The 23,526-nt window shown below is 48.9% G+C and overlaps 1 protein-coding gene across 1 annotated transcript in view; it reads left to right on the forward strand.

Moving 5' to 3' along the window:
• The first annotated feature begins 16,874 nt into the window (after positions 1 to 16,874).
• The window catches only part of PLEKHG4B (pleckstrin homology and RhoGEF domain containing G4B), a 77,543-nt gene continuing 70,891 nt past the window's right edge, over positions 16,875 to 23,526 (forward strand). Inside the window, 6 exon segments of the mRNA XM_030813853.1 lie at positions 16,875 to 16,909; positions 17,296 to 17,374; positions 17,479 to 17,679; positions 17,780 to 17,920; positions 18,020 to 18,139; positions 18,626 to 18,703. Coding sequence (XP_030669713.1) covers positions 16,875 to 16,909; positions 17,296 to 17,374; positions 17,479 to 17,679; positions 17,780 to 17,920; positions 18,020 to 18,139; positions 18,626 to 18,703 — 654 coding nt within the window.

A 23,526-nucleotide genomic window follows, 5' to 3' on the forward strand; every position in this document is an offset into this window, starting at 1 on the left:
AAGCCCTTTCTGCATCGATTGAGATGATTGTGCGGGTTTTCTCCCTTCGTTCTGCTACTGCAATGCATAACACTGACTGATTTTCTTACATTGAACCACCCTGTGTTCTTGGGATAAATCCCACTCGGTCATGGTGAATAGTCCTTTTAACATACTATTTCCTAACATTTTTTTGAGGTTTTTTGCATCTGTATTCATAAGGGATATTGGTGTGTAGTTTTCTTTACTCACAATGTCTTCATCCGGCCTTGGTATCCGAGAAGTGCTGGCCTCCTACCATATGTTAGGAAGCGTTCCCTCCATTCCAGTTTTTAAAAAGAGTTTGTGAAAGAGATCTATCTACTCTTCTGACTTCTAAGCATGGACACATTTCCTGGCCCAGTCCTGGTTCCTCCTCCCCTGTCCGCACACTTAGTTCTACCTGTTTAGACACACCTGCATGGTAAATGGTTCTAGAACCACATCTCCAACCCAACTGCTACTCCAAGCACCAAACTCATACAGCAGTCAGTCCACTCAGTATGTTCAATAGGCATCTCAATCTTAATATGGCATTTACCCCTAGACATGCCTCTCCAGTCTCTCCCATCTCAGTCAATGGAAACACCTTCCACCTGCTGGTCAGGCCCCAAATCCTTGAATTGCTGTGTAGGTGCTGACTCTTGCCTGCAGACAGCAGAATCCGCTATAGCTAACTTAAGCAGTGAAGGATATGTGTGAAGCCACTGGGTAGATCATAGCATCCATGGGAGAGTCAGGAAACCAGAACAGCGAGAAACAACCACAACCCTGGAAAAACGCCCAGCCATGCTGTAGGACTGTGTTAGGGAAACCCCCCTTCCCGTCCCCTGCTGCTCAGCACCAACAATGCCAGGGACAGGACTCAGAAGAACCAAACACCTCAACACCCATCTGCTGTGTCCAGCCTGATTCCTGTGTTCCTTCCACATCTCACGTGGTGCATCTCCTGGCAAAACCGGGCACATCTGCACACCAGCTGCAAGGGATCCCAGCGTGTGGCGTTATGGCCTCCAACTTCTGCACACGGAGGGGGGGGTCACTAATTCAGTGTCTGCCTCTGTGCTCTTTGGGTTCTCTTTCCGCAGCCAGCTTTTCAGCAGTCCTGCCCCCTCTGCCTTTACATGTCCTGCTTTGACCATTTCCCATGACCTCTGTCACTCCCCCGGAACCCAACCTCATCACTTTCACCAAGATCAGGCATCCACTTCCTGATCTCCTGCCTCAGCCTGCTGAGCTCTCTGAAATGTAAGTCAGAACATGTCGCTTCCTTTCTAACTCCATCCCCTCTGAGTGTCCCCACATTCGCTGTGTTTGTGAGCTCAGCAGATCTGCCTCCCCCCACCCCATAGGGCCTTTGCACAGGTGGCTGGCTGCTTTGCCTAGAAGTCCCAGGTAGCTTCCTCTCAGTGTCTGCTCAGCCTGCCCCATCGGAGGCCTTCCTTGACCGGATTTGTGTTTTCTGTCCACTGGTTTATTTTCCTCCACTGGAATGTCAGCTTCCCAAAGATGGGGGCTGTGCTGTGACTGACCAGTAGTTGATCAGTAAGTACTTTGTGAATAAACAAAGCTATGTTAGTAGTACATGTTTCGGAAAAACTTCCTAGAAAACATCCCTAATTCCATGGATCCATGGCAAAGAAGGAACCAGATCCGTAGAAATGGGCTGGAGAAGCTCACAAAGGACTCCTGGGCTGAGAAAGCCCCACACGGTCCCACTTTCTGCATAGTGGAGGTGTGGCAGGGGTGAGCTCCTACCACTGGCTCCAAAGTCTCCAGTAAGAGTGAGATTCCGGGCTGCACCCTGACCAGGCGCCTGGGTCACTGCTGACCGTCCTGGAGGTGCTGAACAGGGATGAAGCTGTTTATTCTGGAGGCATGCCAGCATTCGTGGGTCCTGCTCTGGCAGGAGCTGTGGGGCCACACAGGCTTAGGTGGCTCCCATCCTGGACAGCACCGTGGGCAGTACTGTCACGGGGACGGGCTGGGAGGAGGGTGAGGCAGGAGTGTTGGGGGCCTCAGGGAGGGGCCAGCACAGAGGGACACCCAGATGCCCAGCACAGAGGGCAGGAACAGGTCAGCTCCCTGCCTGGGCTCAGGGATGGGGCTGGAGGTTCTAGGAAGCAGAGCAAGTGAGCAGGACAGGGAACAGTGAGAACACAGGTGTAGATGGAGAATCAAGGGGGGGTGCAGCCAGGGATTCCAGGGAGTAGACAGAAACTTAAGGGAGGGTGGCCTCGATGGGAATCCCAGGGAGGTGTGGACAGGGATCCTAGGGAGGAGTAGACAGAGACTCAAGGGAGGCCTCGACGGGGATCCCAGGGAGGCTGCCTGCTGCATAGGAGGGAGGCTCCCGGCTGTGTCCCTGACCTTCATCCACTCTGTAACATGTGACAAACCGGAGCATTGTCTGTAAATGAGCACGTCTGTGCCACAGTTTTTGGGATGGTGCCAGGGTAGGGGTGAGAGACAAGAAGTTGAGGGGAGGGTTCTAGATGGAGGTGGGGTCCCTGTGAGGCCCTCCTGGACGGGGTGGACCTTATGAGACCCTCCCTAGCTGAATTCCCAGCAGGAAGCCGGTGCTCAGAGCACCCTGGACTAACGGGCGGGAGAGGGACTTTGTTTTGGGAGGCTCTTTGTAGATCAAGGCATTAAAATTGCACCTTTGGGGAAAGCGTGTTCCAGAGCACGAGGCACCCTGAGTCGCGGGGAGGTGTGACGGAATTCGGGGCCCTCGCTGAAGCCTTTCATTCTCCAGGCCAGGCGCGGGGTGGCACGCAGTTCCCTCAGCGGCCCCTGGACGGAGGAGAGGGCCCGGGCCGTCCACACCCGCAGAAATCTGAAGCTGGTCCGCCTAGACCAGGGGAAATCAGGGTCCCGTCCGGGTACACTGGCAGAACTCAGGGATCAGATCCTCTGCCCTGGAGCATTCAGATTTGTGCCTCTACCTTATGGAAACCAGGGGCCCGTCCGGGTGCAGCGCGGCATCCACAAAATGGCAGGTCCCCGAGCTCCGGGCTCCGAGAGAACAAAAGCAGAAGCCACCGCCGCCCGCGGTGGGGGAGGAGCCGCCCAGGTGGGCGCGTCCGGGGCCAGGCGGAAGCTGCACAGCCGGGGTCGAGGGGAGACGCCCCGCCCAGGCCGGACCCTCGGAGCCTCCTCGGGGCGACCCCGGCCCCGCCCCTCTCTCGCCCGGATCGGGCGGGGCCCCGGGAACGCGCGCAACTAAGGCGGCCTCGGCCCAGCGCACGGCGGGACCCGCCGGAGTTCGGGGAAAGCGGCGGAGTTCGGGAGACCCAGGGCCAGCATGGGTCTCAGCACAGCAGACGGCGGGGGCAGCCCGGGCGCCGAGGTAAGAGGAGCCGCGGGGACCGGGGCGGGTGGGGGCGCCGGAGTAGGGTCGCGAGTGGGGGCCGGGGGCGCGGGGGGGGGCGGGCGCGCGCAGCACGGCGGGCGGGCGGGGCGCGGGTACCCGGGCGCGCTGGGGGTCCTGGCGCAGGTCTTGGGACGGCTGCTGCAGGAACGGGAGGGAGCTTCTTCAGGCACCCTTTTCCTTGTAACCTCATGAATGCTCGGGAGAAGAAATAACGCTTTCTGGACAGATTTGCCTGAAGGGGAGCCAGGGGAGGGGAGTCTGTGAAATCTCATCGCCAAAACTGAGAGTTGCTAAGTTACTCTTCATCTCAAACCGGTGAGACAGAACAGTGATCTGTGGCGGCCTGGAACAAAGAGAATTTTTACTTAAAAATACCAAGATTGACTTTTGTGTTGGAATGCCAGTTGATTTAGGTAAGAAACATTTGCTAGTAAAACAAGACAGTTATTTCAGCTTTGGAGAAAGAGTGATAAAGCTGTTTTTAGGTTTTTCATGTGAGCTGCAAAAAGTATATTGGATTTGCCTTTGCCTGTTTCGTGTGAAACTAGAGTGGTTGAGGTGAGGTAATTACACTCTACTCCTGTTACCCAGCAGCACTTTTGCCTAAAAAGTTTAGTTGGTACGTCTAGGTGTCTAATTAAGAATTAAAACATATAATTAAAAAATTAAGTTAAATGTCATTGAAACGGTGCATAATTGATACTTTTGGCTGAGCCTTAGGCAGCCGGGTGGGTCCTGAATCAAGATTCCTGGGAAGGTAGGTTTCTCAGCTTTCCGAAGAGATTTACTGTAAATCTTCATGTAACGTGGACAAAAAGGTGAGTTTTAGCTTTCAATTTCCCTGAGCCTGCCTCGAATTCACAAAATTCCAGGCTCTCTGGGTCAGGAGGAACTTCAGAGATCTTGAGGAGGCCGCCATTTCCGAGATTCTGTGAGATATTCAGCATTTCCATTCCCTATGGGATCACAACCCACTGGGCAGCAGTGCTTGGTGATCCCCACCGAGAAGTGGGTTCATACTCACTTCTGCTTCTGAGGAGATACCAGGTTTTTATTTCACCGTGCAGCATCCGCTGTGCAAATGCAGGTGTGGCCTGGGCTGGGAGCACACAGGCTCGACCCCGCAGGCAGCCGGTAGGCCAGGGTGTCAGGTCCCCTGGGTTAGCCGGAGGCCCCTCATCTTTCGTCCTGGTAGAGGGGCGCTGCTGGCCTTTCTGGTGGGTGGGTCTAGTCTAAAACCGCCTTTGTGGGATCTGTGGCACTGGCTAGCTCTCAAGCTGGCCAGTGGTCTCACGGGAATTCTTCATTACTTGTAAAGTATCCCAAAAATGCTGGGCTGAGGAAGTAATTTGCCCGAAGGCTCTCTGAGACCTGTGTTCACAGGTTGTATCATCCAACCAAACACAGGAGGCCCCGGATCCCCAGATCTCAGAGATTTTTGTGGGAAATCATTTCAGTCCAGCTCAGACACCACTGCCTCCCTCCTTCCAAACAGAATGAGTTTGTTCTCTCTTTGCATTTGAACAAAAGTCAGGCCATCTAGGGCTTCCTAACCCTCACCTCAGACCTCCAAGGTGGGGCTACTCATTCTATAGATAGTGGAAATTGAGGCTTCAACATCTGCGCAGCGTCTCACTGCCAAGAAGCAGCAAAACTAGGTTTGAGCCAAACTCAAGGCCCTGGTTCTCCTTCTCCCCTCAAGGGCCCTGAAATTTTGGTGCCTCTCCCGGCTGGCACAGCATCAGTGCTTCTGTCCCCTGGGGCAGCGGTTCTGTTCCCCACCTGGGTCCCCCGACGCCTGGAAGGGCAGGTGCTCCCTATGGACAGGCCAGTGCTGTTGGGTCCAGCCAAGACCTCAGGTGCCACATGTGTGGTGAGGGGCTCCCTTCTTCCACCATGCTGTTGAAGACGGAGCCTCAGACTTTGTCTGACCCGAGACCCCAACATGCTTCTGAGCAGGGGGAGAGTGAAGAGGGATAGGCTGGGATGAGTGGATGGCAGGTTCTATCCTGAAGGTGTTGGTCCTGGGCCTGGGAATCTGGGCAGGGGAGAGTGGAGAGGGGTAGGCTGGGATGAGTGGATGGCAGGTTCCATCCTGAAGGTGTTGGTCCTGGGCCTGGGAATCTGGACTCTGGTAAGCAGAAAGCACCCAACATTTCCCTTTACCTTATGGGGGGCTCTGTGGGAGGTGTCTCTGAAGTGGGTAACAGGCTCCAGACCCCAACCTTGTGTCCAAAGAACAGACCTGGGATCTTGGAAACCAGCACATCCACCCTCCATGAGCTGTTATCCTTCGGGCCAGTAGCTCAGCCTCTCTGAGCTTCAGTCTGTTTGCAGGAATCATCTGTGCCCCACCTACCTCTCCGAGTATGGTAGAGTCAAACTTGGAAAGAGATGTACACAAGTTTTTAACAAGGAAACACATTTGCACTCTTCACTTATGTTACCGTCCTTTAACAGAATGTTCCTAAATTGAAAGCTGCCTACGTCGTGATATCTGGGACGCTTTTCTGGGCCGCCGTTCACACCTGGGCCCAGGTTCTCAAAGACAAAGCTTTTGAATTCTTTTAGATTGATCTTGCAAAGTTTCCTCCGACAGAAAATCACATTGTGCAGAAGAGATACTTTGTGGTGAATCTGAATTTCTTTTACATGTTAAAACTGCTTATGTTTCTGAGGCTGACACAGCCTGGACGTGGGTTCTGCACTGGAGTCGCTGCAGTCAGCCAGGTAACAAAAATGCGCCTCCACTGGAGAAGCTGAGCCTGCCCACATCCACCGTGTGCCCCTCAACCCTGGTACGCCTCACCTAGAGAGGGCTTTCCGGGTCATCCTGCCTTCATCGTCAGCCCAAAGCCCCTCCGGCCCTGGGGAGGGTCTGCATATGATGGTCAGAGCCAACTTCACCGTGCCCTGTCTCTTGCCAGATCCTGTTTCCCCGGGCAGCACTGCCAGTTGCTTCATTCCCCGGCTTCTGTAGTGCTCAGCAATCTGTCCATCCTCTCTGGTAAAGCCAGATTCCCTCCCTTCCCAGCCTTATTCTAAGACAAATTTGCCTTTGGTGGCTGCGCAGAGGGGCGGAGCCTGCCCTGTGGGACTCCTTCCAGGCTTCCCACCTGAACATCATTCCTGAGACTGTCAAGAATAAAAATGACCCACCTCTAGGGTCTAGTGGAGGGAATGACCCACCTCTAGTGTCCAGTGGAGGGAACCACCCACCCTTCTAGTGTCTAGTGGAGGGGACCACCCACCCTTCTAGTGTCTAGTGGAGGGGACCACCCACCCCTCTGGTGTCTACTGGAGGGGGATGACCCACCTCTCTAGTGTCCAGTGGAGGAGACCACCCACCTCTTCAGTGTCTGCTGGTGGTGATGACCCCACTCAAGGTCTAGTACAGGAGGTATAGTTTGGTGGAAACTTTTGCCTGAAGTTCTCACTTGCCTTCAGGTAGTGACATACTTCCCTGCATTCCCTGGGACATGGGGGCATTGGAATGAGTTTCTGAAAGCTCTTGATCCCTAACTCTTGGTATAATAGAATGAGACAAAGGACATGTGGTGTGGGTGGTGGTGTTACAGTTGTTTGGGATTCAGGCTGTGCACACACTGGCCCAGGTCAACTTTTGGTTTCCCCAGTGAGAGGGAGGGGAAGGCCCTGGTCCTCACCTTAATCACCCTTAGTCTTGAGTGATAATAGCTTTGCAGTGTGTGGAGCACAGGAACTGCTCAATATACGTTAGCTGTCATTCTATGATTCCGACATGAGAGAGATGGAGATTTTTCTAGAAGGAAGGAAAAAAGAATGAGTTCCAATTTTTTGTCAAATTTCTTAGGGAAAAATTTTCAATGAAATTATTTTCAAGTTGTTTATACTCAAAGATATCACCAACAAATAGGAATTACAACTATAATATGTAGTATTTTAGCAAAGCAATCATGTAATATTTTAAAGAAGTGTTTTGTAGAAGTGCCCAAATTATTAGGCAGTGAACCCCACTGAGTTCAAGGGTTCCTGAGTTTTCTTTATGGATTGTTGAGAAAGATTAAAGAAGACCTCATTGGAACAAGCATTTAGTCAGCCTGTAGGACCACATTGGGCACAGGAGTGAATATTCATGTGTCTGGAGGCTAGAGCATTACATGGCAGCAACCAGAGAATCACAGTGAGCTCGCATGCCTGCAAGACAAAGATACTCTCTCCCCAAAATACAGCATTTAAAAAGAAAAGCATAGCGAAGGGGGTTGTTTGGGAAAGATTACAGCTAGGGTGGGAGTAATAAATGCAAGGAGAGCAACAGTTCCAACAAATGAGAAAAAAAATTAGCACAATTTCCACAAGGTACTAGGACTAACTTTCTGAAAAGAATTTAGCAAAGTGAAATTTACATAATGTAAAATCAACCATTTTAAACTAAACAATTCAGTGGCGGTCTGTACATTCACAATGTTAGGCAACCACCACCTCTTTCTAGCTCCAGACCATTTTCCTCATTCCAAAGTCAAAACCCCTTACCTGTCATTCAGGCTCCAGACCATTTTCCTCATTCCAAAGTAAAAGCCCCTTACCTGTCATTCAGGCTCCAGATCATTTTCCTCATTCCAAAGTAAAAGCCCCTTACTTGTCATTCAGGCACCAGATCATTTTCCTCATTCCAAAGTAAAAGCCCCTTACCTGTCATTCAGGCTCCAGATCATTTTCCTCATTCCAAATTAAAAACCCCTTACCTATCAAGCTGTTTGTCCACATTCTGTCCTCCCCACTCCCAGGCAACTCATCTGCTTTCTGTCTCTATGGATTTATCTGTTCCAGACATATCAACGGAATCGCACAGTATGTAGGCTTGTGTGTCTGATTTCTTTCACTTAGCATTATGTTTGTGAACCTCATCTGTTGCAGCATGTATCAGTATTTCATATCTTTTCATGGCTGTATAACTCTCCACTGTGTGGACAGACCATAGCTTGTCCATTCATCTGTTGATGGACATTTGGACTTTTTCTTTTGGCTTTTGTGGATAGTGCTGCTGTGAACATGTGTTTACAAGTTTTGTGTGTGTATATATATTTGCATTTCTCTTGCAGATATACCTCAGAGTGGAATTTCAAGATTCTGTCATAGTTCTGTGTAACTTTTTGACAAACCACCAGACTCGCTCCACAGCAGCTGCACCATTTCCATTCCCACCAGCAACTGCACAGCTGCAATTTCCCCACATCCTCACCAACACTTATGCTTTTATATATTTTTTGCATTATTATTATAGCCATCCTGGTAGGTCTGAACCATTATCTCAATGTAGTTTTAATTTTCATTGTATCTATATGTCTTTTGACCCATTATCTATTATTATTCAGTTTATCTATATTTTCTTTTGTTGCTCATGCTTTCAGTGACATTTAAGAATCCATTGCCACATTCAAAGGCATGAAGGTTTACCCCAGTGTTTTCTTCTAAGAATTTTATGGTTGTAGGTCTTGTGTTTAGGTTGCTGATCCATTTTTAGTTAACTTTTGTATGTGGTGTGGGGTAGGGGTCTAACTTCATTCTTCTGTATGTGGCTATTCAGTTGTGCAGCACCATTTATTGAATGAATTATTTTTTCCGCATTTTCAACCAGGGTTTGTTTCCAGACCTCAGTTCTGTACCCTCAATGTCAATTCTTCTTTTGTCAGTACCACATTGTTTACGGTAGCTTTTTTTTTTTTTTTTTTTTGAGACAGAGTCTCACTCTGTCGCCAGGCTGGAGTGCAGTGGCACGATCTCAACTCACTGCAACTTCTGCCTCCCAGGTTCAAGCAATTCTCCTGCCTCAGCCTCCCAAGTAGCTGGGACTACAGGCACGTGCCACCATGCCCGGCTAATTATGTGTGTGTGTGGGTCTGTGTGTGTAGTTTCAGTAGAGAAGGGGTTTCACCGTGTTAGTCAGGATGGTCTCAATCTCCTGACCCTCATAATTCACCCACCTTGGCCTCCCAAAGTGCTGGGATTACAGGCATGAGCCACCCTGCCCGGCCGATTACTGTAGCTTTGTAATAAGTTTTGAAATCAGAGTATTCCAACTTGATTCTTCCTTTTTTTTTTTCCAAAAAAATTTTTTTGGGGGCTGGGTGTGGTGTCTCACGCTTGTAATCCCAGCACTTTGGGAGGCTGAGGCGGGCGGATCACGAGGTCAGGAGATCGAGACCACGATGAAACCCCGTCTCTACTAAAAATACAAAAAAATAATTAGCCGGGCACGGTGGCGGGCGCCTGTAGTCCCAGCTACTCGGAGAGGCTGAGGCAGGAGAATGGCGTGAACCCGGGAGGCGGAGCTTGCAGTGAGCCGAGATTGCGCCACTGCACTCCGGGCTGGGCGAAAGAGCGAGACCCTGTCTCAAAAAAAAAAACAAACAAACAAACAAAAAAAATATATATATATATATAAAAAATATTGCGATTTTGGGGCCCTTGCAATTCTGTATGAATTTGAGGATCATCTTTTTCATTTCTGCAAGAAAGACCATTGCAGTTTTGATAGGGATTACACTGAATTTGTAGATCACTTTAGGTAGTGTGGACATCTTACATGTTAAGCCTCCCAATTCATGAACACACGATGTCTTCCATTTACTTGTGTTTTTTTTAATTTTTTCAGCAATGTTTTATAGTTTTCAGCAACCAAGTCTTTTACCTTTACATTTAAATTTATTCCTAGGTATTTAATTCTTTTAGATGCTATTGTGAATGGAATCGTTTTCTTAATTTCCTTTTCAAAGTATTCATTGCTGGTGTATAGAAACATAACTAATTTTTGTGTGTTCTTCTTATACCCTGCAACTTGTTAGAATTTATTTATTAGCCATCTAGCTTTTTGTGGATGTTTTATATTGAGGATTATGTCATCTGAACGTAGAAATGGTTTTACTTCTTCCTTTCCAGTTTGGATGCCTTTTATTTCTTTTTCTTGTTTGATTACTCAGACTAAAACTTTCAGGACAATGTTGAATAGAGGTGTAGAAAGCAGGCATCCCTATTTTGTTCTTGATCTTGGGGAAAACTTTGAGTTTTTCACCATTAAGTATGGTGTTAGCTGTGGGTTTTTCATAAATACGTTTTATCATATGGAGGAAGTTTCTTTCTATTCTTGGTTTTCTGGGTCTGTTATCATGAAAGGGTGTTGGAGTTTGTCAGATGCCTGTTCTGTGTCACTTGAGATGATGGTGTGAGCTTTTTCCTTTGTTCTATTAATGTGGTGTATTACATTGATTGGTTTTCTTACGTTGAAGAATGCTTGCATTCCAGGAATAATTACCACTTGGTCACAGTTAATAATCCTTTTAACATGCTGTTAGATTTGGTTTACTAGTGTTTTGTGGAAGATTTAGAACTAATTTTTTGACTCTGCTCTTAAATCTCATTATGTTGTATGAAAATACATCTTAAGAATGTAAATTTTGAAATAAGAAATGACCTCTTTGAGAAACAAGTTCGTGCCAAAGGCCAAAATATAAAATTACTAGAGAGTCTGCAAAAGTTAGTAAAACTAATGCATAAGACTTCAAAGTGTAGGTAACTGGAAACAAGTCTGTAGGGAGAGCCTGTTGTGAGGTTAATCCATACAAAACCCTGGAAAAAGTCTGTAGGGGAGAGACTGTTGTGAGGTAAATCCATACAAAACCCTGGAAAAAGTCTGTAGGGGAGAGACTGTTGTGAGGTAAATCCATATGAAACCCTGGAAAAAGTCTGTAGGGAGAGCCTGTTGTGAGGTAATCCATATAAAACCCTGGAAAGAAGTCTGTAGGGAGAGACTGTTGTGAGGTAAATCCATATAAAACCGTGGAAAAAGTCTGTAGGGAGAGACTGTTGTGAGGTAAATCCATATAAAACCCTGGAAAGAAGTCTGTAGGGAGAGCCTGTTGTGAGGTAAATCCATATAAAACCCTGGAAAAAGTCTGTAGGGAGAGACTGTTGTGAGGTAAATCCATATAAAACCCTGGAAAAAGTCTGTAGGGAGAGCCTGTTGTGAGGTTAATCCATATAAAACCCGGGAAAAAGTCTGTAGGGAGAGACTGTTGTGAGGTTAATCCATATAAAACCGTGGAAAAAGTCTGTAGGGAGAGACTGTTGTGAGGTAATCCATATAAAACCGTGGAAAAAGTCTGTAGGGAGAGACTGTTGTGAGGTTAATCCATATAAAACCGTGGAAAAAGTCTGTAGGGAGAGACTGTTGTGAGGTAATCCATATAAAACCCGGGAAAAAGTCTGTAGGGAGAGACTGTTGTGAGGTAATCCATATAAAACCGTGGAAAAAGTCTGTAGGGAGAGACTGTTGTGAGGTTAATCCATATAAAACCGTGGAAAAAGTCTGTAGGGAGAGACTGTTGTGAGGTAATCCATATAAAACCGGGAAAAAGGAGGGGGGGGGGGGGGGGGGAGAGACTGTTGTGAGGTAATCCATATAAAACCTGGAAAAAGTCTGTAGGGAGAGACTGTTGTGAGGTTAATCCATATAAAACCGTGGAAAAAGTCTGTAGGGAGAGACTGTTGTGAGGTTAATCCATATAAAACCGTGGAAAAAGTCTGTAGGGAGAGACTGTTGTGAGGTTAATCCATATAAAACCGTGGAAAAAGTCTGTAGGGAGAGACTGTTGTGAGGTTAATCCATATAAAAACCTGGAAAAAGTCTGTAGGGAGAGCCTGTTGTGAGGTTAATCCATATAAAACCCGGGAAAAAGTCTGTAGGGAGAGACTGTTGTGAGGTTAATCCATATAAAACCGTGGAAAAAGTCTGTAGGGAGAGACTGTTGTGAGGTTAATCCATATAAAACCGTGGAAAAAGTCTGTAGGGAGAGACTGTTGTGAGGTTAATCCATATAAAACCGGGAAAAAGTCTGTAGGGAGAGACTGTTGTGAGGTTAATCCATATAAAACCGTGGAAAAAGTCTGTAGGGAGAGACTGTTGTGAGGTTAATCCATATAAAACCCTGGAAAAAGTCTGTAGGGAGAGACTGTTGTGAGGTTAATCCATATAAAACCCTGGGAAAAAAGTCTGTAGGGAGAGACTGTTGTGAGGTAAATCCATACAAAACCCTGGAAAAAGTCTGTAGGGAGAGCCTGTTGTGAGGTGAATCCATATAAAACCCGGGAAAAAGTCTGTAGGGAGAGACTGTTGTGAGGTAAATCCATATAAAACCCTGGAAAAAAGTCTGTAGGGAGAGACTGTTGTGAGGTAAATCCATATAAAACCCGGGAAAAAGTCTGTAGGGAGAGACTGTTGTGAGGTAAATCCATATAAAACCCGGGAAAAAGTCTGTAGGGGAGAGACTGTTGTGAGGTAAATCCATATAAACCCGGGAAAAAGTCTGTAGGGGAGAGACTGTTGTGAGGTAAATCCATATAAAACCCGGGAAAAAGTCTGTAGGGAGAGCCTGTTGTGAGGTAAATCCATATAAAACCCTGGGAAAGAAGTCTGTAGGGAGAGCCTGTTGTGAGGTAAATCCATATAAAACCCTGGAAAAAGTCTGTAGGGAGAGCCTGTTGTGAGGTAAATCCATATATAACCCGGGAAAAAGTCTGTAGGGAGAGACTGTTGTGAGGTAAATCCATATAAAACCCGGGAAAAAGTCTGTAGGGGAGAGACTGTTGTGAGGTAAATCCATATATAACCCGGGAAAAAGTCTGTAGGGAGAGCCTGTTGTGAGGTAAATCCATACAAAACCCTGGAAAAAGTCTGTAGGGAGAGACTGTTGTGAGGTAAATCCATATAAAACCCTGGAAAAAGTCTGTAGGGAGAGCCTGTTGTGAGGTAAATCCATATAAAACCCTGGAAAAAGTCTGTAGGGAGAGACTGTTGTGAGGTAATCCATATAAACCCGGGAAAAAGTCTGTAGGGAGAGACTGTTGTGAGGTAAATCCATATAAAACCCTGGAAAAAGTCTGTAGGGAGAGACTGTTGTGAGGTAAATCCATATAAAACCCTGGAAAAAAGTCTGTAGGGAGAGACTGTTGTGAGGTAAATCCATACAAAACCCTGGAAAAAGTCTGTAGGGAGAGACTGTTGTGAGGTAAATCCATAAAAAAAAAATCGTAAAACATAAACCAATAAACCCTGGAAAAAGTCTGTAGGGAGAGACTGTTGTGAGGTAATCCATATGAAACCCTGGAAAAAGTCTGTAGGGAGAGACTGTTGTGAGGTAATCCATATGAAACCCGAAAAAGTCTGTAGGGAAGTCTGTAGGGAAGAGCCTGTTGTGAGGTTAATCCATATAAACCGGAAAAATCTTAGGAGACTGGTGAGGTAAACAAAAACCGGAAAAAGTCTGTAGGGAGAGACTGTTGTGAGGTAATCCATATAAACCCGGAAAAAGTCTGTAGGGAGAGACTGTTGTGAGGTAAATCCATATAAACCCTGGAAAAAGTCTGTAGGGAGAGACTGTTGTGAGGTAAATCCATATGAAACCCTGGAAAAAGTCTGTAGGGAGAGACTGTTGTGAGGTAATCCATATAAACCGGAAAAAGTCTGTAGGGAGAGACTGTTGTGAGGTAAATCCATATAAAACCCTGGAAAAAAGTCTGTAGGGAGAGACTGTTGTGAGGTAAATCCATATAAACCCTGGGAAAAAGTCTGTAGGGAGAGCCTGTTGTGAGGTTAATCCATATATAACCCTGGAAAAAGTCTGTAGGGAGAGACTGTTGTGAGGTAAATCCATATGAAACCCGGGAAAAAGTCTGTAGGGAGAGACTGTTGTGAGGTTAATCCATATGAAACCCTGGAAAAAAGTCTGTAGGGAGAGACTGTTGTGAGGTTAATCCATATGAAACCCTGGAAAAAGTCTGTAGGGAGAGACTGTTGTGAGGTTAATCCATATGAAACCCTGGAAAAAAGTCTGTAGGGGAGAGACTGTTGTGAGGTTAATCCATATGAAACCCTGGAAAAAAGTCTGTAGGGAGAGACTGTTGTGAGGTTAATCCATATGAAACCCTGGAAAAAGTCTGTAGGGGAGAGACTGTTGTGAGGTTAATCCATATAAAACCCGGGAAAAAAGTCTGTAGGGAGAGCCTGTTGTGAGGTAAATCCATATAAAACCCTGGAAAAAGTCTGTAGGGAGAGACTGTTGTGAGGTAAATCCATATGAAACCCTGGAAAAAGTCTGTAGGGAGAGCCTGTTGTGAGGTAAATCCATATAAAACCCGGGAAAAAGTCTGTAGGGAGAGACTGTTGTGAGGTAAATCCATATAAAACCCTGGAAAAAGTCTGTAGGGAGAGCCTGTTGTGAGGTAAATCCATATAAAACCCTGGAAAAAGTCTGTAGGGAGAGACTGTTGTGAGGTAAATCCATATGAAACCTTCAAGTAGTGCCTGACATATACTAGAACTCACATCAGTTTATGTCATTTTGTTATTGTTATGAGTATAATTAAGCTTTTTCTTAGGATTTGACTATATTTTGTAAATGGAAATACCACTACTAAAACCAGAATGCTATAAATAGAATGATGTCTTTTGTTTCCAAAGTTGACCTACTAGAGCAATGTAAAAATAATAATAAAAGCAAGATATTTTGGTGGCAAAGTTATCTCAGGGTAAACACTGCAACCACCAGTGCTGTGGGTGAGTATTCTTGGGGCAAATGGGTTAAAAGTGTGTGGCACCTGCCCCATCTCTCTTGCCCCTGCTCCCGCCTGTAAGACATGGGCTCCCTTTGCCTTCCTCCATGAGTCAAAGCTGCCTGAGGCCTCCCCAGAATCAGAGGCTGCCATGCTTCCTGTACGGCCTGCAGAACGCTGAGCCAATTAAACATCTTTTCTTTATAAATTACCTAGTCTTGAGTATCTCTTTATAGCAGTGTGAGAACAGACTAATACAGCACCAACACTAACACTAGCACTAACACTCCACTAATGGCTTGGGCCCCCTTGGAACTCCTAGGATGCTCACAGATTTGGGGCCCTGCCTGGGCTGACATCTGTGTGACATGTGGCTTTTTTCTGCTGAGGCTGATGCTGGCTGTGTCTAACCCTCGGGTCTTGGAGCGGGTGGTTATGGTGAGCAAATCTGGTAGAGGCTTCTTGCTAGCACATCTGGCTGAGGCTCCAGGTGAAGCATCAGGAAGTTTGCACCCCTCCATTGCAGAGTTACTGCTCTGTTCCCTCCCTGGGCCGGATCCTTCCCTGGCCCAGGACAGGAGCCTTGCCCTGGGATGGCTGCAGCGTTGTCTGTCTTCAACCTTGTGAACTTGCAGCCAGTGCATGGGGTGGGGACAGACACCACCTGCCGTGTGTAAAGTCCGGTATTCCCGCCCAGGTCCCGTCTCTCCCACCAGGCGCGTCCCGTGAAGTTCAATGCCGTGTGAGTGGGTTTTCCCGGGCACTTTATTCTCATTTTTCCTTTCCCATCTTTGTTCATGGGCTGACACATTTCTTAGGGCTCATTTTTTTTTTCTGCATGGATTCAAACACTGAGTAGTTGAGGGGGGAGTATAGCAACCCCCACTCTGGGAGAAGAAGGGATTCAGCCCAGCAGTGATCAGAGAACGCACCGCACGCAGCAGTTTCCCCAGTTTTCCCTGCATTTGTCTTTACACAGCTGTGTACGTTGTCCCACCCTTAACTCTGGATATACTGCCGTTTCCATTGCAGAATTCCTGCCAGATCCTTTACTATTCCTTCTTAAAAATTGATAGGTAGTAGTTGTACATATTTTTGGGTACATGTGATATTTTGATACATGTATACAAAGTGCTATGATCAAATCAGCGTAGTTGGGATATTCATCACCTCAAACATTTTTCTTCTGTGTTGGGAAAATGATGATTCTCTTCCAGCCATATACAATAATCTATACAACAAATTATTAGCTGTAATTTGCCTACTGTGTTGTAGACCTACTAGAACTTATTCCTTCTATCTGACTGTATTTTTGTGCCTCTTAACTACTTTCATGTCCTTTCCTTCCCCAGCCTCTGGTAACCACTAGTCTACTCTCTACCTCCATGAGATCCATTTTTTTTAGCTCGCACGTATGAGTGAGAACTTGCTAAGTTTGCGTTTCTGTGCCTGGCTTATTTCACTGAACCACAGCCTGGTCCCAGCACCGATTCCTAAACAACCTCAGCCCAATCCCAGCACTGATTCACTCACAGGTGTGCATGTGCCAGTAACTTAATTGCCAGAAAAAACTCAACACTCTTAAAAGAAGACAACAAAATCCAGCTCTCAACCTGCAGTGTCTACCATATCCAGCATATAATAAACATTTGTAAAATAGAGATCCATCAGGGAAGAAAATTATTATAAAGGGGTATAAATGTTCCAATATTAATTAAGTTGACAACCAGTAACCCGATTTAAAGTGGTATTAAAATACTTTTCTTCATTTCAATAGATAATAAAGCTGATTTTTTTTACACAATTTTGAAAAGAGGAAGAGGGCTGTATTAATCACTTTACAGTATACAAGGTAATTATGATAATAATCCATTTTTCTGGTGAACAAGGCCCCATGGCGGCCCTGCTTGGCCTCAGGCAGAGTCTCTCGTAAGTTGTTTGACATCCTTTGAGCTGCATTTCAACCACCATTGCCGCTCAACTCAGATTAAAAGGTGAAAGATGCTTTAGGAAAAGCACAAGAATCATGCGTAATTTAAATCATATCTGTGGTTTTTCACTAACACCATTAATTACAACCTTCCTGCTATAAGACTTAAAATCAAATCAGAACAAGATGCCAGCTCCTTCCATGGTGGAGAAACACTGCACAGTGGGTGAGGGCTGTTCTGGTTCTCGTGTTCCCGTCCTGAAGTGGGGGAAACACTCCACATGGGTGAGGGCTGTTCTGGGTTCTCGTGTTCCCGTCCTGAAGGTGGAGAAACACTGCACAGTGGGTGAGGGCTGTTCTGGGTTCTCGTGTTCTCGTCCTGAAGGTGCAGAAACACTGCACAGTGGGTGAGGGCTGTTCTGGGTTCTCGTGTTCTCGTCCTGAAGGTGCAGAAACGCTGCACAGTGGGTGAGGGCTGTTCTGGGTTCTCGTGTTCCCGTCCTGAAGGTGGAGAAACACTGCACAGTGGGTGAGGGCTGTTCTGGGTTCTCGTGTTCTCGTCCTGAAGGTGCAGAAACACTGCACAGTGGGTGAGGGCTGTTCTGGTTCTCATGTTCCCATCCTGAAGGTGCAGAAACACTGCACGGAGGGTGAGGGCTGTTCTGGTTCTCGTGTTCCCGTCCTGAAGGTGCAGAAACACTGCACAGTGGGCGAGGGCTGTTCTGGTTCTCATGTTCCCGTCCTGAAGTGGGGGAAACACTCCACATGGGTGAGGGCTGTTCTGGGTTCTCGTGTTCCCGTCCTGAAGGTGCAGAAACACTGCACAGTGGGCGAGGGCTGTTCTGGGTTCTCGTGTTCTCGTCCTGAAGGTGCAGAAACACTGCACAGTGGGTGAGGGCTGTTCTGGTTCTCGTGTTCTCGTCCTGAAGGTGGAGAAACACTGCACAGTGGGCGAGGGCTGTTCTGGTTCTCATGTTCCCGTCCTGAAGTGGGGGAAACACTCCACATGGGTGAGGGCTGTTCTGGGTTCTCGTGTTCCCGTCCTGAAGGTGGAGAAACACTGCACAGTGGGTGAGGGCTGTTCTGGTTCTCGTGTTCCCGTCCTGAAGGTGCAGAAACACTGCACAGTGGGCGAGGGCTGTTTGGGTTCTCGTGTTCCCGTCCTGAAGGTGCAGAAACACTGCACAGTGGGCGAGGGCTGTTCTGGGTTCTCGTGTTCCCGTCCTGAAGTGGGGGAAACACTGCACAGTGGGTGAGGGCTGTTCTGGGTTCTCGTGTTCCTGTCCTGAAGGTGGAGAAACACTGCACAGTGGGTGAGGGCTGTTGTGGGTTCTCGTGTTCCCATCCTGAAGGTGGAGAAACACTGCACAGTGGGTGAGGGCTGTTGTGGGTTCTCGTGTTCCCGTCCTGAAGTGGGGGAAACACTGCACAGTGGGTGAGGGCTGTTCTGGGTTCTCGTGTTCCCGTCCTGAAGGTGGAGAAACACTGCACAGTGGGTGAGGGCTGTTCTGGTTCTCATGTTCCCGTCCTGAAGTGGGGGAAACACTGCACAGTGGGCGAGGGCTGTTCTGGGTTCTCGTGTTCCCGTCCTGAAGGTGGAGAAACACTGCACAGTGGGTGAGGGCTGTTCTGGTTCTCATGTTCCCGTCCTGAAGTGGGGGAAACACTGCACAGTGGGTGAGGGCTGTTCTGCTTCTCGTGTTCCCGTCCTGAAGGTGGAGAAACACTGCAGAGTGGGTGAGGGCTGTTCTGGTTCTCGTGTTCCCGTGCTGAAGGAGGAGAAAAACTCCACGGTGGGTCAGGGCTGTTCTGGGTTCTCGTGCTCCTGTCTTGAAGACTTCTCCATGAGGCTGATTCCCGTCACGGCTGTGGACCCTGCTCAGAGGCTGCTTTGGAAGGATGTTAGGTGAAATTTCAAATCCAGTCATGCAAATACACAGCATAGCTCCACTTACCACTTTTATACCTACTCCTATGTATATTGTTAAATGGAATCTGAAGGTGTTCGAAAGAAACCATATTGATGATTTAGGTGGAATCTGCTGTCAGATCTACAATTCAGAAAAATTTAGTTTCAATCATATTGTCAATGGTATCATCCAGAATTAGTTATTTCTCTTTGGAAACATGCATGGCAGTGTTTTGGGGAGGCCAGGTGTGCTGTTTAAAACAGGATCCAAGACAGACCTGGCAAAGCAGCTGGCCTCAGACAAAAGGGAATTCGCTTTTCGTTTGAAGTTGGTTTGTTCTGGTTTCATTCAGCCGTGCTGCTAGCAGCAAAGCCAGCAGACCCTTGGAGGAATAAGAATACGTTTTTCCCTTTGAGACCTGAGAAGCTGTACATCTAACTAAGCCGACACATTTTGAGGACAGTTTTTTTTCTACCTAATGGTTTTGAAGATGACGTAAGCAGGAAAGAATGGTTGTTATCAACTGCTCTCCTACACAACTGCAACATACGGCGGCTGTAGAAGCTGGGGGGGCCCGTGGGCCGAGCACACACCCGCCGCCTCTCTCTCCTGCTCTGTCGTGGGGCCAGGTATTGATGGAAGCCAGCAATTTCCCTAATTGGACGCAATGGTGGAAAAGTTAGATTTGGTATAATTAAGACTATAGGAAATTTTCTTTTAGATTGGTGTAATCTTTTCTGCCTAGTCATGGTTTGGAATGAACAAACCCTTACTTCCAGCGAAAGTCATATTTTAGCATAAAGAACCCCGCTCAGGACTGATTGTGGTTAACATCAGCCTTGCACGCCTTTTGTTGAGGGCCTTTACCACTGTAAACATTCTGAGGACCCCGGTTTTGAGTGTGAAAGAACTGCGCATAGCCTATTGTGGTTCTCCTCCTAGTTATTGTCTGTTCCTTGAGGAAAGCACGAGTACTGCTGCTCCAGGAAAGGCGCCTGGGCGGGTTGGGGTCCGTCTCTGGGGGCCTGACAGCTCCCCCATCCAGCCCTTTGTTTTGCAGAAGAAAATTCCAGTCCTCGGATTAAAATTTTGCTGTTTAGATTTCATGATAGAGATTACCTTAGGCCTAAATACAGAGTTATCTTAAAATACTTGCATATTTATTTATTTCAAGGTATTTTGTTCTTAGTTTGGCAGAAAAATCTGCCAACAGTACTTGGTGGCCGATTTCATGAACATGTAGGGCTGCACTTTGTAATCACGTTTCAAAACCTGAAACAAATCTAAGTTAGAGGTTTTTCTCAGGACCCCACTCTGCAAGCTCCATGCATCGCTGAATTCACGAATGGCTCCTCCTGCAGCAGGGTGAGGGCTGAGAGCAGATGTAGGTGTGGACGTAAGAGCCGGAGCCCAGGGTGGCTGCATAGGCAGGGACGGGAGGAGTGTAGCTGCAGTTTCTGAGTTCTGTGTGCACGTGTGTGCCCACAGGGAGACAGGTGCCGCGTGCAGCTCCCGTGTGTGTGTGTGCACGTGTGTGCCCACAGGGATATTGAGGTGTCGCGTGCAGCTCCCGTGTGTGTGTGCACGTGTGTGCCCACAGGGATATTGAGGTGTCGCGTGCAGCTCCCGTGTGTGTGTGTGCACGTGTGTGCCCACAGGGAGACAGGTGCCGCGTGCAGCTCCCGTGTGTGTGTGTGCACGTCTGTGCCCACAGGGATATTGAGGTGTCGCGTGCAGCTCCCGTGTGTGTGTGTGCACGTGTGTGCCCACAGGGATATTGAGGTGCCGCGTGCAGCTCCCGTGTGTGTGCACGTGTGTGCCCACAGGGATATTGAGGTGCCGCGTGCAGCTCCCGTGTGTGTGTGTGCACGTGTGTGCCCACAGGGATATTGAGGTGCCGCGTGCAGCTCCCATGTGTGTGTGTGCACGTTTGTGCCCACAGGGATATTGAGGTGTCGCGTGAAGCTCCCGTGTGTGTGTGTGCACGTTTGTGCCCACAGGGAGACAGGTGCCGCGTGCAGCTCCTGTGTGTGTGTGTGCACGTTTGTGTCCACAGGGATATTGAGGTGTCGCGTGCAGCTCCCGTGTGTGTGTGTGCACGTTTGTGCCCACAGGGAGACAGGTGCCGCGTGCAGCTCCCATGTGTGTGTGTGCACGTTTGTGTCCACAGGGATATTGAGGTGCCGCGTGCAGCTCCCATGTGTGTGTGTGCACGTGTGTGCCCACAGGGATATTGAGGTGTCGCGTGCAGCTCCCATGTGTGTGTGTGCACGTGTGTGCCCACAGGGATATTGAGGTGCCGCGTGCAGCTCCCATGTGTGTGTGTGCACGTGTGTGCCCACAGGGATATTGAGGTGTCGCGTGCAGCTCCCATGTGTGTGTGTGCACGTGTGTGCCCACAGGGATATTGAGGTGCCGCGTGCAGCTCCCATGTGTGTGTGTGCACGTTTGTGTCCACAGGGATATTGAGGTGCCGCGTGCAGCTCCTGTGTGTGTGTGTGCACGTGTGTGCCACAGGGATATTGAGGTGCCGTGTGCAGCTCCCGTGTGTGTGTGTGCACGTGTGTGTCCACAGGGAGACAGGTGCCGCGTGCAGCTCCCATGTGTGTGTGTGCACGTGTGTGCCCACAGGGATATTGAGGTGTCGCGTGCAGCTCCCATGTGTGTGTGTGCACGTGTGTGCCCACAGGGATATTGAGGTGCCGCGTGCAGCTCCCACGTGTGTGTGTGCACGTGTGCGCCCACAGGGATATTGAGGTGTCGCGTGCAGCTCCCACGTGTGTGTGTGCACGTTTGTGTCCACAGGGATATTGAGGTGCCGCGTGCAGCTCCCGTGTGTGTGTGTGCACGTTTGTGTCCACAGGGATATTGAGGTGTCGCGTGCAGCTCCCGTGTGTGTGTGTGCACGTTTGTGCCCACAGGGATATTGAGGTGTCGCGTGCAGCTCCCGTGTGTGTGTGTGCACGTTTGTGCCCACAGGGATATTGAGGTGTCGCGTGCAGCTCCCGTGTGTGTGTGTGCACGTTTGTGTCCACAGGGATATTGAGGTGCCGTGTGAAGCTCCTGTGTGTGTGTGTGCACGTGTGTGCCCACAGGGATATTGAGGTGCCACGTGCAGCTCCTGTGTGTGTGTGTGCACGTGTGTGCCACAGGGATATTGAGGTGCCGTGTGAAGCTCCCGTGTGTGTGTGTGCACGTTTGTGCCCACAGGGATATTGAGGTGCCGTGTGAAGCTCCCGTGTGTGTGTGTGCACGTTTGTGTCCACAGGGATATTGAGGTACCGCGTGCAGCTCCCGTGTGTGTGTGTGCACGTTTGTGCCCACAGGGAGACAGGTGCCGCGTGCAGCTCCCGTGTGTGTGTGTGCACGTGTGTGCCCACAGGGATATTGAGGTGCCGCATGCAGCTCCCGTGTGTGTGTGTGCACGTGTGTGCCCACAGGGAGACAGGTGCCGCGTGCAGCTCCCGTGTGTGTGTGTGCACGTGTGTGCCCACAGGGAGACAGGTGCCGCGTGCAGCTCCCATGTGTGTGTGTGCACGTTTGTGTCCACAGGGATATTGAGGTGTCGCGTGCAGCTCCCGTGTGTGTGTGTGCACGTTTGTGTCCACAGGGATATTGAGGTGCCGTGTGAAGCTCCTGTGTGTGTGTGTGCACGTGTGTGCCACAGGGATATTGAGGTGCCGTGTGAAGCTCCTGTGTGTGTGTGTGCACGTTTGTGTCCACAGGGATACTGAGGTGTCGCGTGCAGCTCCCATGTGTGTGTGCACGTGTGTGTCCACAGGGATACTGAGGTGTCGCGTGCAGCTCCCGTGTGTGTGCACGTGTGTGCCACAGGGATATTGAGGTGCCGTGTGAAGCTCCCGTGTGTGTGTGTGCACGTGTGTGCCCACAGGGATATTGAGGTGTCGCGTGCAGCTCCCGTGTGTGTGTGTGCACGTATGTGCCCACAGGGATATTGAGGTGCCGTGTGAAGCTCCCGTGTGTGTGTGTGCACGTTTGTGTCCACAGGGATATTGAGGTGTCGCGTGCAGCTCCCGTGTGTGTGTGCACGTTTGTGTCCACAGGGATATTGAGGTGCCGCATGCAGCTCCCGTGTGTGTGTGTGCACGTTTGTGCCCACAGGGATATTGAGGTGCCGCATGCAGCTCCCGTGTGTGTGTGTGCACGTTTGTGCCCACAGGGATATTGAGGTGTCGCGTGCAGCTCCCGTGTGTGTGTGTGCACGTGTGTCCACAGGGATATTGAGGTGCCGTGTGAAGCTCCCGTGTGTGTGTGTGCACGTGTGTGCCCACAGGGATATTGAGGTGCCGCGTGCAGCTCCCGTGTGTGTGTGTGCACGTTTGTGCCCACAGGGATATTGAGGTGCCACGTGCAGCTCCCGTGTGTGTGTGTGCACGTTTGTGTCCACAGGGATATTGAGGTGTCACGTGCAGCTCCCGTGTGTGTGTGCACGTGTGTGCCCACAGGGATATTGAGGTGCCATGTGAAGCTCCCGTGTGTGTGTGTGCACGTTTGTGTCCGCAGGGATATTGAGGTGTCACGTGCAGCTCCCGTGTGTGTGCACGTGTGTGCCCACAGGGATATTGAGGTGCCGTGTGAAGCTCCCGTGTGTGTGTGTGCACGTTTGTGTCCACAGGGATATTGAGGTGTCGCGTGCAGCTCCCGTGTGTGTGTGTGCACGTGTGTGCCCACAGGGATATTGAGGT

This window comes from Nomascus leucogenys, chromosome 6, assembly GCF_006542625.1.
Source record: "Nomascus leucogenys isolate Asia chromosome 6, Asia_NLE_v1, whole genome shotgun sequence".
NCBI lineage: Eukaryota > Metazoa > Chordata > Mammalia > Primates > Hylobatidae > Nomascus > Nomascus leucogenys.